This window comes from Dendropsophus ebraccatus, chromosome 1 (genome assembly GCF_027789765.1).
Source record: "Dendropsophus ebraccatus isolate aDenEbr1 chromosome 1, aDenEbr1.pat, whole genome shotgun sequence".
Classification (NCBI taxonomy): domain Eukaryota; kingdom Metazoa; phylum Chordata; class Amphibia; order Anura; family Hylidae; genus Dendropsophus; species Dendropsophus ebraccatus.
Window position 1 is genome coordinate 201,722,351 of NC_091454.1, and position 14,234 is coordinate 201,736,584.

Consider the following 14,234-nt stretch of genomic DNA (forward strand, 5'->3'; position numbering starts at 1 on the left):
CGAAGGGTGCATATAGCAGTAATACCTGTGGTAGGACACCACATACATCCGTGTTTTTTTTTTTATCCATTTTTCATCCATTTTTTGCAAAAAAAGGATGAAATAACGGACTGCATAAAATGCAGCATGAATCCAGCTTACACCAAGGATGATAGCGACATGGGAAATTTTTCCCATTTAGGTCGGATGTCGTTTAGGGATTTTTACCTTTTTCTGGATCAACAAGAACAAACTAGAATTACATGCGGCTATTCAAGTGTATGTTTGCCCCATGTAATACAGTACATGGACAGCTGTTTCTTGTTAGCACTTCTCCACTCTAAATCGATTTCCCAAAGGGATTGAAATCTATATGTCATGATAGGATTATGGGTTAACATAAGAGGTTGGACCACCATTACTAAACATATCATTTTAGGATGTCTGACCATTGGGCCCCCCCCTTCCCCTCAATCTTGAGAATGAGGGTCGTGAGTTTGCTGGCAGCATTGTGTCCCTGCTGTATTCAATGTCTATGGGTGCCATGCACTCCATCTATCCTCGTCAATCTCACAGGCAGTGAATGGAATGGCAGTGCCTATGCCAGATTACCGATTCATATTAATGGAAGCTAGGGACCCCTGTTACCAGATCACAGGGGGGCCAGAAATCAGAAACCCCCTAAAGGCCGGATTACACAGCACAATTTTCCAGTGGAAGCGAGCACCAAGCTGTCAGCTCAGCGCTTGCTTCCCCATCATTCCCCGCTCACTGCTTGTGCTATTAGACGCACAGACAGCAAGTGGGGAGGAGCGGGGCCACCCTTAGATAGTATGGGTGGCCTATTGAAGTCAGCGGCGTGCATCAGACCATCACTGACTTAATCGTGAACATTCACCATGTTGAAAGACCATGATCAGCCGATATCAACAAACGATTATCAGCCTCAACAGTCGGTAATCGGCCAAGCAAGGCCAATAATCATTTATTGTAATAGGCCCCTTAGCCCCTTATTATAGGATGTGTTGGGACAACAACTTTACATTGCCACCCTATTGTTATCACAGGGTAAACAATGGCAGGGATAGTTGGCAGGAAGATGAGGGTAAAGTCAGGTGTGGCTTGGGGAAAAGGGGGAGTGAGGGGAGTAGGGTGGGGACCTTAAGGTGGGGCTTATTATAGGGGGGGGGGTAATTATTGGCTGCTAATAAGATGCTTTAAAATTATGAAAAGGGGTGAGTGAAAATTGAGGGGGTGTATGGTATGTAAGAAAAGGATGAGGGGTTTAGTGCAGCCATTTTAGGTTTTGATGGAAAGAATTTACAACTAACACCCACCCCCCCTTTCATGAAGGAAGAGGGACATTGTGATCTGACTATGGGCCCCTTTCTTCTTCCTCACATTATATAACAGCAAATATGGGAACATCTCACCTGAGTATACAATTAATTAGTATACTACGAGGTAGTATGGAACCTGTTAAGTGGTTGACCACAGAGGATCATGCAGCGTCTTAGACGTATGTTGCAGCACCTAGTGACCATCTCTGCTCTTATGTTCACACCATAAGTGTCAAATGTAGAACAGGCTGGGGCGAGAGGAGGGGTGACTTCCCCGTTATCTAGCAGAGAGCCTATTTCCTTTACACTTAGATATGTACATGGGTTATAAATAGACAAAAAAAATAGAGAACATTCAGAAATAGGCACAAGGATAGAAAGTTATACTTACATATAAAGATGATTAATAGAGGACAGAGAATTGTCTATGGTGGCCCAGAAAGCTGGCACATCTGACGCCGGACAGCAGGATGATGAATGGCTCATGTAGAACGCTGTCTGCAACCTACCCGCCTCGAGTACTGTGCTCAATGGAGAAATGCTTAAAGGGGTTGTCAGAAAATATATACTCTGTGAATATACCATGGAATATAATTAAGGGCTTGAGGGTATATGGATGCCATGGTGGTGGGGTCTCGAACTTAGAGCTCCATTTGAGCCAGAAAAGAGAGCAGCTCTGTACAAATGGCTCCTATTTTTTCTAATACCACATGCCCTGCTATTCCATCTTCTACTAGTTGTTTGTTGTAGATGTTATGTAAGTTCCCCACTGCTGATCCATAGCTCAGGGTCAGCCAACCTGACTGACAGCCCTGGATTGTTTGGAGTGCCATTCCTATTAGTTTCTCAATAAAAATCCCTGGCTTGTGCAGCTCAGTGTGGATTATAGTTATATATCTGTTACTTTCAGCTCAGTGTTCTTGTATTTCTCAAGTTGTTTGGATCTTATCCTCGTTTTTTTTTCTGTTTCTTTTGTGTAATCCTGGTATTTGCATTTGGAAGTGGCAGTTTTGCTTAGTTTTTCAGGTTTTGCTTAGCTTGACTTCTCTGGGTCTTGGAGTCTTCTGAATATTTCTGCTAGGGAGTGTAAGGGTATATTCACACGAGCGGGCTCGCAGCGAGATTCTCGCTGCGAGCCCAGCAGGTCCTGGCAGTTCCCATACACTACATACTTGCTGCGGTCTAAACGACCGCAGCGAGTATGTAATTCTGACGCCCTTAACCCCTTCTGGTCCCGGCCGGCTCCCCCGCTGTAAGCATACATTACCTGTCCTTGCTGCACGGGTCCGGCGTCCTGCTCTCCCGTCCGGCCAATCAGTGGCTGCGGCTGGGCAACACACTAATTGGCCGGACGGGAGAGCAGGACGCCGGACCCGTGCAGCAAGGACAGGTAATGTATGCTTACAGCGGGGGAGCCGGGCGGGAGCAGAAGGGGTTAAGGGCGGCAGAATTACATACTCGCTGCGGTCGTTTAGACCGCAGCAAGTATGTAGTGTATGGGAACTGCCAGGACCTGCCGGGCTCGCAGCGAGAATCTCGCTGCGAGCCCGTTCGTGTGAATATACCCTAAGGGTACTATTACACAGGCCGATGAAGGCCCGATCTGTATTGCAAACGAGTGCCTAGTTTACTAAGCCTATTACACGGCCCAATAATCATTTAGCACGGGCTGCATGGACATTGTTTGGCTTGCCCAAACACTCCCAGTCTTTCCCTGTGCTCTGCATGCCTCTTGGTCCCGCAGCTGCAGCTTCAGAGTGGTCTCTGAGCTAACAGGCTGCTCAGCCAATCACTGGCCGAGACCATCGTGGCCAGTGATTGGCTGAGCGGCCTGTCAGCTCTGAGAAGCTGCAGCACGTGGTCCTGGGAAGAAGGCAGAAGGCAAGAGAGGACTGTGAGTGTGGAGAGGTAATGTATTAACTGTTTATTCGATCATCAGCCATCGGCCGTGTGCAGTGTCCCAGAGCACGCTGTCTGTTTCTCACTGTCACTGTTTCTTACTTTTGCTGCTACAGCCATGCCTGTTCTGGAAACTATTTGCACTGCAACTGTGACTATGTAGTCCCTATTACTCTCAGGTTCATGTATATTGTATACGTGCTTAACTCTGTGCAGTGGTATGCAAAGGCTGAGGATCACATGACCGCGCCCTGTAACCATGGTTCCTCCAATGGCCGTCGAGCTTTGGCCAGGGATACCATGTGACTTTCCCTTGCTGTTGAGTTCCGGCCCCTGCTCCCAAGCTAGGAGGTCGTGTGTGTGTGTCTCTCTTCACCTTCAGAAGAGTGGACCTGGTGCTCTGCGGTAACAGATACTGGCTGTCCGCCTGCTCAAGTGCCTGGAGTATCCTCTCATCTGGGTGTCCTTCCTGTTATTCATATCCTCAAGTCAAGATTAATACCGCAAGTACTCTAAATCCACCCAGCTTCTCTATTCCTCTCTCACTACTACTCCCATCATCCGGCACGCTTCACCTCAGCCTACGCAGCACCACCTTTGCTCTGTCTATATAAGTCTGCTATATACCCGGTTGCATCCGGAAGAGACTGTTGCTACCAGTTACCTCAGTTACAATAAAAGTGTAACCACCGCTGTTACTGAACCCTGGCATTGGTGTCCGTTTACTGGTGCCCTGACTAGGTACAGCGAAGAATCGCATGCCCAGTAGCAATTCTACCGCAGTACCCGCAGACCGGTCCCTCAGCTGTGCCATCCTCAGGCCCCATACTGTGACAATCCTATACCCTGCAGCGGCCCCGGTTCCTGCCCGCTCACAACACCTGCACTGCGAAGTGACCCTCACGGGTCAGGGCATTGCACGTGCATCGCTATTACACGTAGCGATGCACGGCCAGTGATTTTAGGTCAGATCATTGTCTCTATTATATGGAGTGATAATCGGTTGTTTTTTTTTCTAGTGATAGATTAGAGTTCAGGAAATTAGTACAGTGGTGCCTTGTATTAGGAGCATAATTTGTTCCAGGACTGCGCTTGTAATCCAAATCCACTCTTAAACCAAAGCAAATTTTCCCATAAGAAATCACTGATATGCAGAGTATAATGTATAGTAAGTGCACAAACCTGGAAAAACAGCAGCAGTTTGTAGATATAGGATGGAGGTGCAGATCTCCATAATGCAGTAGCCTAGTACAACAGTAGAGATGAGCGAACCTGGAGCATGCTCGAGTCCATCCGAACCTGAACTTTCGGCATTTGATTAGCGGTGGCTGCTGAAGTTGGATAAAGCCCTAAGGCTATGTGGAAAACATGGATATAGTGGTTGGCTGTATCCATGTTTTCCAGACAACCTTAGAGCTTTATCCAAGTTCAGCAGCCCCAGCTAATCAAATACCGAAAGTTCGGGTTCGGATCAACTCGAACCCGAACCCGGTTCGCTTATCTCTATGCGGTTAGCTAGAATAGAGAAGCAGGGCTGTGTGGTCACATGACAGCAATGGGGAAGGGGGTGTGTTCAGTATGGACCAATCAGGAAGTGAGAATCACAGAGCTGTGCAGGAGGACAGAGACAGAAACTATACACAGCAGTTTGAATGGCTGAGTGTAAGTGCAAGTATATTATAGCAGCAGTGTATATAGCTGAGAGTGACTGCAGGCAGATTATAGCAGGAATGGAGAGGATGGGAAACACAAGGGCTGACAGACTGTAGGGAGTATGAAGGAATGAGCAGGGCAGATGTGGGCACAGTATAGCAGCACTCTCTGTCTGGGGAGAGAGGGGTTACAGCTATGGAGAGATAACCTCCGTAGTCCTGTCCCCTGATGCAAGCCCCAGCCTGAAGTGGATTTGCTATGATTTGGAAGGTGAGGGAGACTTCCTGGGTCAGAGTACAGTGCTGTAGACCCCGCTATGCAGACCCTGCCCCTCCCCCATTCCCCCTCCCACCCAGTACAGGGAGGTCTTACACCAAAGCAATGCTCCTAAACCAAGTTACAATTTTGAAAAACTGTGAGCTCTTCTTGCAAAATGCTCTTAATCCAAGTTACTCTTAAACCAAGGCACCACTGTATAGGGAAAGACTAGAGACAGTAGCTGATTGGCGCCTGCTTGCGTCCTTGTATCAGGCCGTGTAAAAGGACCCTTAGGTCCAGTCCTTATATTTGTTCCTGTTCAATCACCTTCTATTTTATTTCTGACTGCCGTCTAATCTTATACATGTCATCATCCATTTCATCATCTTAAGTTCCTGTTGTCTATTGTGAAATGCTATTTTGTTTCCTTATATTAAATATGGATATGTGCTGTAAGGGATGCAGAGGGTGGAGTTGCACCTGGGCCCAGGAGTCTGAAGGGGTCCATAAAGTCTCTTTTTACCATATGAGGAGGCCAGTACTCACTGGGTCGCTGCTGGTTACGGGGGCGGAGTTTACATACTCGCAGCGGGATGAAAAGTCCTCTATGTGTGAACCCACCCTAAAGGTATAAAGACAGGTACACTTTAAGCCATTCTCAAATGCATTAATTAAAGTATGTATGAATATTTTCAGCAGAGGTTTTATTTTGTAGCAGAGGCGTGAACTCAAGTGTGAAAATTGCATCTCACAGGTTCACATTTTGGTGTCGGTCACCGGACTTTAGTGAAATGCTCATTAGCAAGTTATATGCCAGAGAAGGCTAATGTATGTATAGGAGAGGCGACCATGGTCACCTATATGTACTGGAGGATCAACCATGTATGCACCAGAGGAACAACCATGGTCACATATATACTGAAGGAACAACCATGGTCAAATACTGTATATATACTGAAGGAACAACCATGGTCACATATATGTACTGAAGGAACAATCGTTGTCACATATATATACTTGTGGAACAAACATGGTTGCATATATATACTGGGGGACAAACCATGGTCATATATGTATACTGGAGGAGCAACCATGGTCACACATATATATATATATATATATATATATATATATATATATATATATATATACTGGAGAAACAACCATGGTCACATATATGTTACAGAGGAACAACCATGGTCACATATATACTGAAGGAACAACCATGGTCAAATACTGTATATATACTGAAGGAACAACCATAGTCAAATACTGTATATATACTGAAGGAACAACCATGGTCAAATACTGTATATATACTGAAGGAACAACCATGGTCACATATATGTACTGATGGAACAACCGTGGTCACATATATATACTTGAGGAACAAACATGGTTGCATATATATTTACTTGGGGACGAACCATGGTCATATATGTATACTGGAGGAACAACCGTGGTCACACACACACACACACATATATATATATATAAGTATATACTGGAGGAACAACCATGGTCACATATATGATCTGGAGGAACAACCATGGTCGCATATATATACATGAGGAACAAACATGGTCACATATACATATATGAGCAACAAACATGGTCGGATATATATACTGGAGAAACAACCATGGTCACATATATATATATACTGGAGGACCAACCATGGTTACATATATATACTGGAGGAACAACCATGGTCACATATATATATATATATATATATATATATTCTGGAGGAACAACCATGGTCACATATATATATCTCCCCCCCCCCCCCCCCCCTTATAGATGGTCCCCCTCTCCCCTCTCCCCTCTCCCTTATATATGGTCCCCCCCCCCCCCCTGCACAGCAGATAAAACAAAAACAGCACATAACTCACCTGCCATCTGTTCCCCCGTCGAGCCTCTCTGGTCTGGTCCCGGCTGATGTGCGGCTGCCGGAGGTGTCCCGTCCTGTCCCCGGCAGCGCATGCATCAGAGAGCTCCCCGTGCGCCTGTGGCTGTGACTTCCGGCGCACGAGGATCTCTCTGATGCGCGCGCTGCCGGGGACAGGACGGGACACCTCCGGCAGCCGCACATCAGCCGGGGGACTAAGGCTGCATTCCCACGTTCCGTGATCCTGACGAATCACGGACGTGGAATGCATGTACCGGAGTCCCCCCGCGCCCGGACAGCATCTGTAATAAGATGCTGGGAGCGGGGGAGACTGTATTCATAAGCGCCTGTAGTAACAGCACCTTGCGGCTGATTCATTACAGTGCGGCGCTTCTGAATACAGTCTCCCCCGTTCCTAGCATCTCATTACAGATGCTGTCCGGGCGCGGGGGTCTCTGGTACATGGTACAGTCAGTGGCGGATTATAATGTGGGCGGCCGCCCGAACCGCCCATATTATAATCTGCCACTGAATGCCGCCCCCATGATGACAGCTGGTGGCGCCGCCTGAGGCAGACGACTCAGGTCGCCTCATCATTGCGGCACTACTGGTCACATATATATATTGGAGGAACAACCATGGTCACATATATATACTGGAGTAACAACCATGGTCACATATATATACTGGAGGAACAACCATGGTCACATATATATACTGGAGGAACAACCATGGTCACATATATATACTGGAGGAACAACCATGGTCACATATATATACTGGAGTAACAACCATGGTCACATATATATATATATATATATATATATTGGAGGACCAACCATGGTCACATATATATATATATATATATATATATATATATATATATATATATATATACTGGAGGAACAACCATGGTCACATATATATACTGGAGGAACAACCATGGTCACATATATATACTGGAGGAACAACCATGGTCACATATATATACTGGAGTAACAACCATGGTCACATATATATACTGGAGGAACAACCATGGTCACATATATATACTGGAGTAACAACCATGGTCACATATATATACTGGAGTAACAACCATGGTCACATACATATACTGGAGGAACAACCATGGTCACATATAAAGTGGTGCCTTGGATTACGAGCATAATTTGTTCCGGGTCCGCGCTTGTAATCCAAGTCCACTCTTAAACCAAAGCAAATTTTCCCATAAAAAAATCATAGAAATGCAGACAATTGATTTATTATTCTGAATAACATGTAAAACAGATGAAATAAACATTCAGAAACAGCAGAATCTGTGATATTATAAGTTACTGTACAGTAATGGAGAGGATGGGAAACACAAGGGCTGACAGACTGCAGGGAGCATGAAGGAATGAGCAGGACAGATGTGGGCACATACAGGCAGCACTCTCTGTCCGGGGAGAAAGGGGTTACAGCTATGGAGAGATTACCCCCAATAGTCCTGTCCTCTGATGTAAGCCCCAGCCTGAAATGGATCTGCCATGATTTGGAAGTTGAGGGAGACTTCCTGGGTCACAGTACAGGGCAGCAGACCATGCTATGCAGACCAAGCCGCTCCCCCACTCCCCCTCCCACCCAGTACAGGGAGCTCTTAAACCAAGTCACAATTTTGAAAAACTATGAACTTCTAAACCAAAACACTCTTAAACCAAGGTACCACTGCATGTACTGGAGGAACAACCATGGTCACATATATACTGGAGGAACAAACATGGTCACATATATATACTGGAGTAACAACCATGGTCACATATATACTGGAGGAACAACCATGGTCACATATATATACTAGAGTAACAACCATGGTCACATATATATACTGGAGGAACAATCATAATGATATGAAAAAGGACAAAAACCAGCGACCTCTGCGTATGTCACATGGTTCACATCATGTTTAGTAGACTACGTATGTATGTGCATGGTTCACATCATGTTTAGTAGACTACGCTATTCTGTCTGTGTATGTGCATATACAGTGGTACCTTGGATTAAGAGTAACTTGGTTTAAGAGCGTTTTGGTTTAAGAGCTCACAGTTTTTTAAAACTGTGACTTGGTTTAAGAGCATTGTTTTGGCTTAAGAGCTCCCTGTGCTGGGTGGGAGGTGGAGCGGAGGAGGGGCATGGTCTGCATAGCAGGGTCTACAGCCCTGTACTCTGACCCAGGAAGTCTCCCTCACCTTCCAAATCATAGCAGATCCACTTCAGGCTGGGGCTTACATCAGAGGACAGGACTGTGGGGGTAATCTCCCCATAGCTGTAATCCCTCTCTCCTGGACAGAGAGTGCTGCTATACTGTGCCCACATATGTCCGGCTCATTCTTTCATGCTCCCTGAAATCTCTGTAAGTCCTGATTGGTTCTTGCTGAACACACCCCTTTTCCCATTGCTGTCATGTGACCACACAGACTTCTGACAGCAGCCCTGCTTCTCTATTCTAACCTGTTGTACTACACTACTGCATTATGTGGATCTGCAGCTTCATCCTGTATCTACAAACTGCTGCTGTGTTATCAGGTTTATGCCCTTACTATACATTATACTCCACATGCTGATTGCTATACTGTACAGTAACTTATAATATGATATATTCAGTTGTTTATAAATGTTTGTATTATTTGTTTTACATGTTATTCAGAATATAAAATCATTATTTTGGGGTGTGGAACCAATTGTTTTAATTTCTATGATTTCTTATGGGAAAATTTGCTTTGGTTTAAAAGTCGATTTGGATTACAAGCACGGTCCCAGAAGGAACAATGCTCGTAATCCAAGTTACCACTGTACTACCTTTTCTCCCAAATATGTACGAATAAGCAAATCTGAAAAAGCCTTTAGAAGTTGCCCCTAGGGGGAGCTAGCTGCACAATGTACAGTCATGGCCAAAAGTATTGAGAATGATACAAATATTAATTTTTACAAAGTCTACTGTTTTAGTTTTTAAAATGGCAATTTGCATATACTCCAGAATGTAATAAAGAGTGATCAGCTTAACAGCAATTACTTGCAGTAAGTAAATATTTGCCTAGAAAATGAACTTTATCCCCCAAAACACATTTCAACATCATTGCAGCCGTGCCTTAAAATGACCAGCTAACATTGTTTCAGTGATTGCTCCAGTAACACAGTTGTGGGTGTTGATGAGGACAGGGCTGGAGATCAATCTGTCATGATTAAGTAAGAATGACACCACTGGACACTTAAAAAGGAGGCTGGTGCTTGGCATCATTGTTTCTCTTCTGTTAACCATGGCCTAACAGGGAAGAGTATTGAAGCTAGAAAGATTGAACCTTAGTCAACAATCTATCGCATCATCAAGAACTTAAAGGAGAGAGGTTCCATTGTTGCCAAAAAGGCTCCAGGGCGCCCAAGAAATACCAGCAAGCACCAGGACCGTCTCTTAAAAGTGTTTCAGCTGGGGGATTGGGCTACCAGAAGTGCAGAGCTTGCTCAGGAATGGCAGCAGGCAGGTGTGAGTGTATCTGCATGCACTGTGAGGCTGCGGAGACTCTTGGAGCAAGGCCTGGTCTCAAGGAGGGCAGCAAAGAAGCCACTTCTCTCCAGAAAAAAACATTAGGGACAGACTGATATTCTGCAAAAGGTCCAGGGAGTGGACTGCTGAGTGCTGGGGTAAAGTCATTTTCTCTGATGAATCCCCTTTCCGATTGTTTGGGACATCTGGAAAACAGCTTATTCGGAGAAGACGAGGTGAGCGCTACGACCAGTCTTGTCTCATGCCAACTGTAAAGCATCCTGAAACCATTCATGTGTGGGGTTGCTTTTCAGCCAAGGGAATCGGCTCTCTCACAGTCTTGCCTAAAAACACAGCCATGAATAAAGAATGGTACCAGAATGTCCTCCAAGAGCAACTTCTCCCAACCGTCCAAGAGCAGTTTGGCGATCAACAATGTCTTTTCCAGCATGATGGAGCACCTTGCCATAAAGCAAAGGTGATAACTAAATGGCTCAGGGAACAAAACAGAGATTTTGGGTCCATGGCCTGGAAACTCCCCAGATCTTAATCCCATTGAGAACTTGTGGTCAATCATCAAGAGACGGGTGGACAAACAAAAACCAACAAATTCTGACAAAATGCGAACATTGATTGTGCAAGAATGGACTGCTATCAGTCAGGATTTGGTCCAGAAGTTGATTGAGAGCAGCCAGGGAGAATTGCAGAGGTCCTGAAGAAGAAGGGTCAACACTGCAAATATTGACTTGCTGCATTTGTTACTTATAATATTGCAATTATATTTCTGTATGTGATATAAACATCTGACAAATACACAAAAACACCAGAGGGCAGCAGATGATGTGAAAATATAAGATTTGTGTCATTCTCAAAATTTTTGGCTATGACTGTATGTATTAAAGCAGGGATGGGAAACCTTTATCTCTCCAGCTGTTGCAAAACTACAATTTCCATCATGCCAAGCTGCCCAGGCATGATATGAATTGTAGTTTTGCAACAGCTGGAGAGCTGAAGGTTCCCCATCCCTGTATTACAGTTCAAGGAAATCTGTCTATTTTTCTTATCAGAAATTTTCCTACAAGGAATTTTCCAGAAGGGTGTCAGGAAATCCGGTTGGTTTTCGGAAGCCTCCTCATCAGGACAGTGATGTGTGAAGGGGGCCTTAAAGTGTTGCTATGCGCTCCCCCCAGCTCTATAGATAAATAAAAAAAAGTTTTAGGGGTCAGAATATAATGACATATCAACAAATTATCATTTTTTTATTTTTTTTTATTTATTTTTTTGTGCAAACAAAAAAAAACAAACATTTTTTTTTCCCCTGAAAAATAAATCACATGAATTTTACAACTTGATGATAATGTGAATTGGTCCTAACCCTCACAAGGAGAAGTGACTTTAAGAGCCTCATTTATTAGTAGCTTCATTGCCCATAGCAACCAATCAGAGCTCAGCTTTCATTTTACCAGTGCTGTGTTCGAAATAAAAGCTGAGCTCTGATTGGTTGCTATGGGCAACACATTTTATCTTTTTTTTTTACAGTCCATAGAGGCGTGGCCTGTACGAGTGGGCGGGGCTTGTCGTAAAGAAAAAAATCTTGCTGGTACAAATCGTTCTGCCCCTCCCTCATCCCTCATATTAATCCTTAAAATCTTATAAATCATAAAATTTTAGTGTGAATTATAACCTCTAATCTGGTCACAGTGAGGAGCGTATCACCATGTGCTATATTAAATACATATTCTATGAAAGATTCCCCTGTTGCTGTAATTTCTCTCATTTTCCAAGATGGCGCCCGTTCCCTACAAGATGGATCCTATGTTTTATTTCCTCAACCAATATGGCGCTTTTTACCTGCCTCTACAACTTCAGTCAAAGCCGCAAGTAAAGAGAGCGGCTCTGTCAGGTTTTATCATCTTCCCCCCGCCGCTAACAATACTCGCTTCCCTCAACAAAGATGGCGGCTTCGCCTTACGCGCCCTCTACCAACATGGCCGCTCGGAGCCTTCACCCATAACCAATATGGCGGCAGTGCGCCTTCAGCCCCTCCTTTGTTGTCTATGGTTGCGGGGATCCCTGAGCGCGCCTGCGCACTGCTCGGTGTGAGCTGTTGCGCAGGCGTAGATTGTTCCTCGGGGGGACAGAGGAGCATGAATGGAGCAAGATGGCGGATCCTGTGCAGGTGAGGGGGGGATCCTGAGGATGTGCAGGGATGTGCTGCAGGAGGAGGGAGAGGGGCGGTAGATGGGCACCGCGGGGGCCTCAGGGAGCCCTCGCTGGGCCTTGTGTGACAAGCTGCTGGCTGGCAGGGTGGCAGCTCAGGGTGACAGCAGCCTGAGGCCTGCAGACTGTGCTGTGTGTATATAAACACAGGGGGATGTGTGTGCAGTGCTGGGTGCAGGGCCACCCCGGGCACACACTGGCATCATGGCCACCCCATGGCACTGGATTACATGTGTGCCCATGGTAAGTGCATGGAGATCAGCCCCAGTGCAGAGCACACTGTCAGCCCTGCCATAGTCACATAGCAGCATCAGTGTACTCCATACTGCACCTCATCATGTGTATGTACACAGCGCCGCCCTACAGGCGCCCCCTGGTATTGGAGGTGTACCTCTGCTTTGCAGGTGGTTGCCCTTCAACACCTGCCCTATAGCTGCCAGCATAAAGCCGATCATTTGGGCAGCGCCGTATGATGACTTTAACCTTCCCCAGGCATCCCGGAGAAGTTATGTAATGGTGCGGTATGGAATAGACAGACACCTATTACCCTATCGGATTTCAATGACATATAGAGATTGCACCTTCATGCAATTTTAACAGCTTCCCGTTGTTTTGCGTATACGCTATTGGGTTTCCACCATGATGTTGCGACCACCTTCATGCGATGGCAGAATCGCAGGGAGCGGGAGGAGGTTATGTAACGTTGCCATATAAGAGAGACCACCATTGGTTTGGTTATCCACTATTGGATCTCCATGCCACTTCGATCATGCACCTTTGTGCGATTTTACCAGTATGCAGATTGAGCATAAATCACTGTATGACACCCCCCCCCCCCCCCCCCCCCGACTCAAAATAGGGGAAGATAATATAGAAGATGTAATTATTTTTAATAGCACTCTTGGTTTTTGCGCCTTTGTGCAATCTTAACACTATGAGACTTAAGAATATAGGGGAGTAAGGGGAGTTTCTGTAAAGTTGCTTTATGAGCTATCCAGCCTTTCTTTGCTTTGGGTATGTACTGCATGTCATATTACGATTGCACCTTCATGCAGTTTTAGCACTATGAGATGGGATCACTGTGTGTCACAGAAGTTGAGTGTACATTATATGACTCTGATCAGTAGATTTGGCGGGGGGTTGTTATAAAACACTGATCAGTAGATTTTGGGGCAGGGGGTGCTATAATACTCTTATTTGACCGGGGGGTTGTAATACACTGATCAGGAGATTTGGGGGAAGGTTATAATACTCTGAGTCGACGATTGGGGGAGGGGTTGTTATAATACTCTGATCTGTAGATTTGGGGGGGGGGATGTTATAATACTCTGATCAGTAGATGGGGGATGTTATAATACTCTGATCAGTAGATGGGGCATGTTATAATACTGTAATCAGTAGATGGGGGATGTTATAATACTCTGATCAGTAGATGAGGGATGTTATAATACTCTGATCTGTAGATGGGGGATGTTAT

General features: G+C 45.3%; 2 protein-coding genes across 3 annotated transcripts in view; one reads left to right on the forward strand and one right to left on the reverse strand.

Moving 5' to 3' along the window:
- Nucleotides 1-12,461, reverse strand: part of DOK2 (docking protein 2) — a 43,875-nt gene extending 31,414 nt beyond the window's left edge. Inside the window, exons 1-2 of one of the 2 annotated variants that reach the window (XM_069964504.1) lie at nt 12,389-12,461; nt 11,617-11,729 (exon numbers count right to left, since the gene is read on the reverse strand). The gene's annotated coding sequence lies outside the window, so the exon portion shown is untranslated. Of the gene's footprint in view, nt 1-11,616; nt 11,730-12,221; nt 12,294-12,388 lie in introns of those variants that run through there. The other variant, XM_069964583.1, reaches the window with a different exon arrangement.
- A 148-nt stretch (nt 12,462-12,609) lies between these two features.
- XPO7 (exportin 7) overlaps nt 12,610-14,234 on the forward strand; it is a 43,280-nt gene continuing 41,655 nt past the window's right edge. The window contains exon 1 of the mRNA XM_069944347.1: nt 12,610-12,716. Within this exon, the coding sequence (XP_069800448.1) occupies nt 12,699-12,716 (18 nt within the window). The 5' untranslated portion in view covers nt 12,610-12,698. The remainder of the gene's footprint in view (nt 12,717-14,234) is intronic.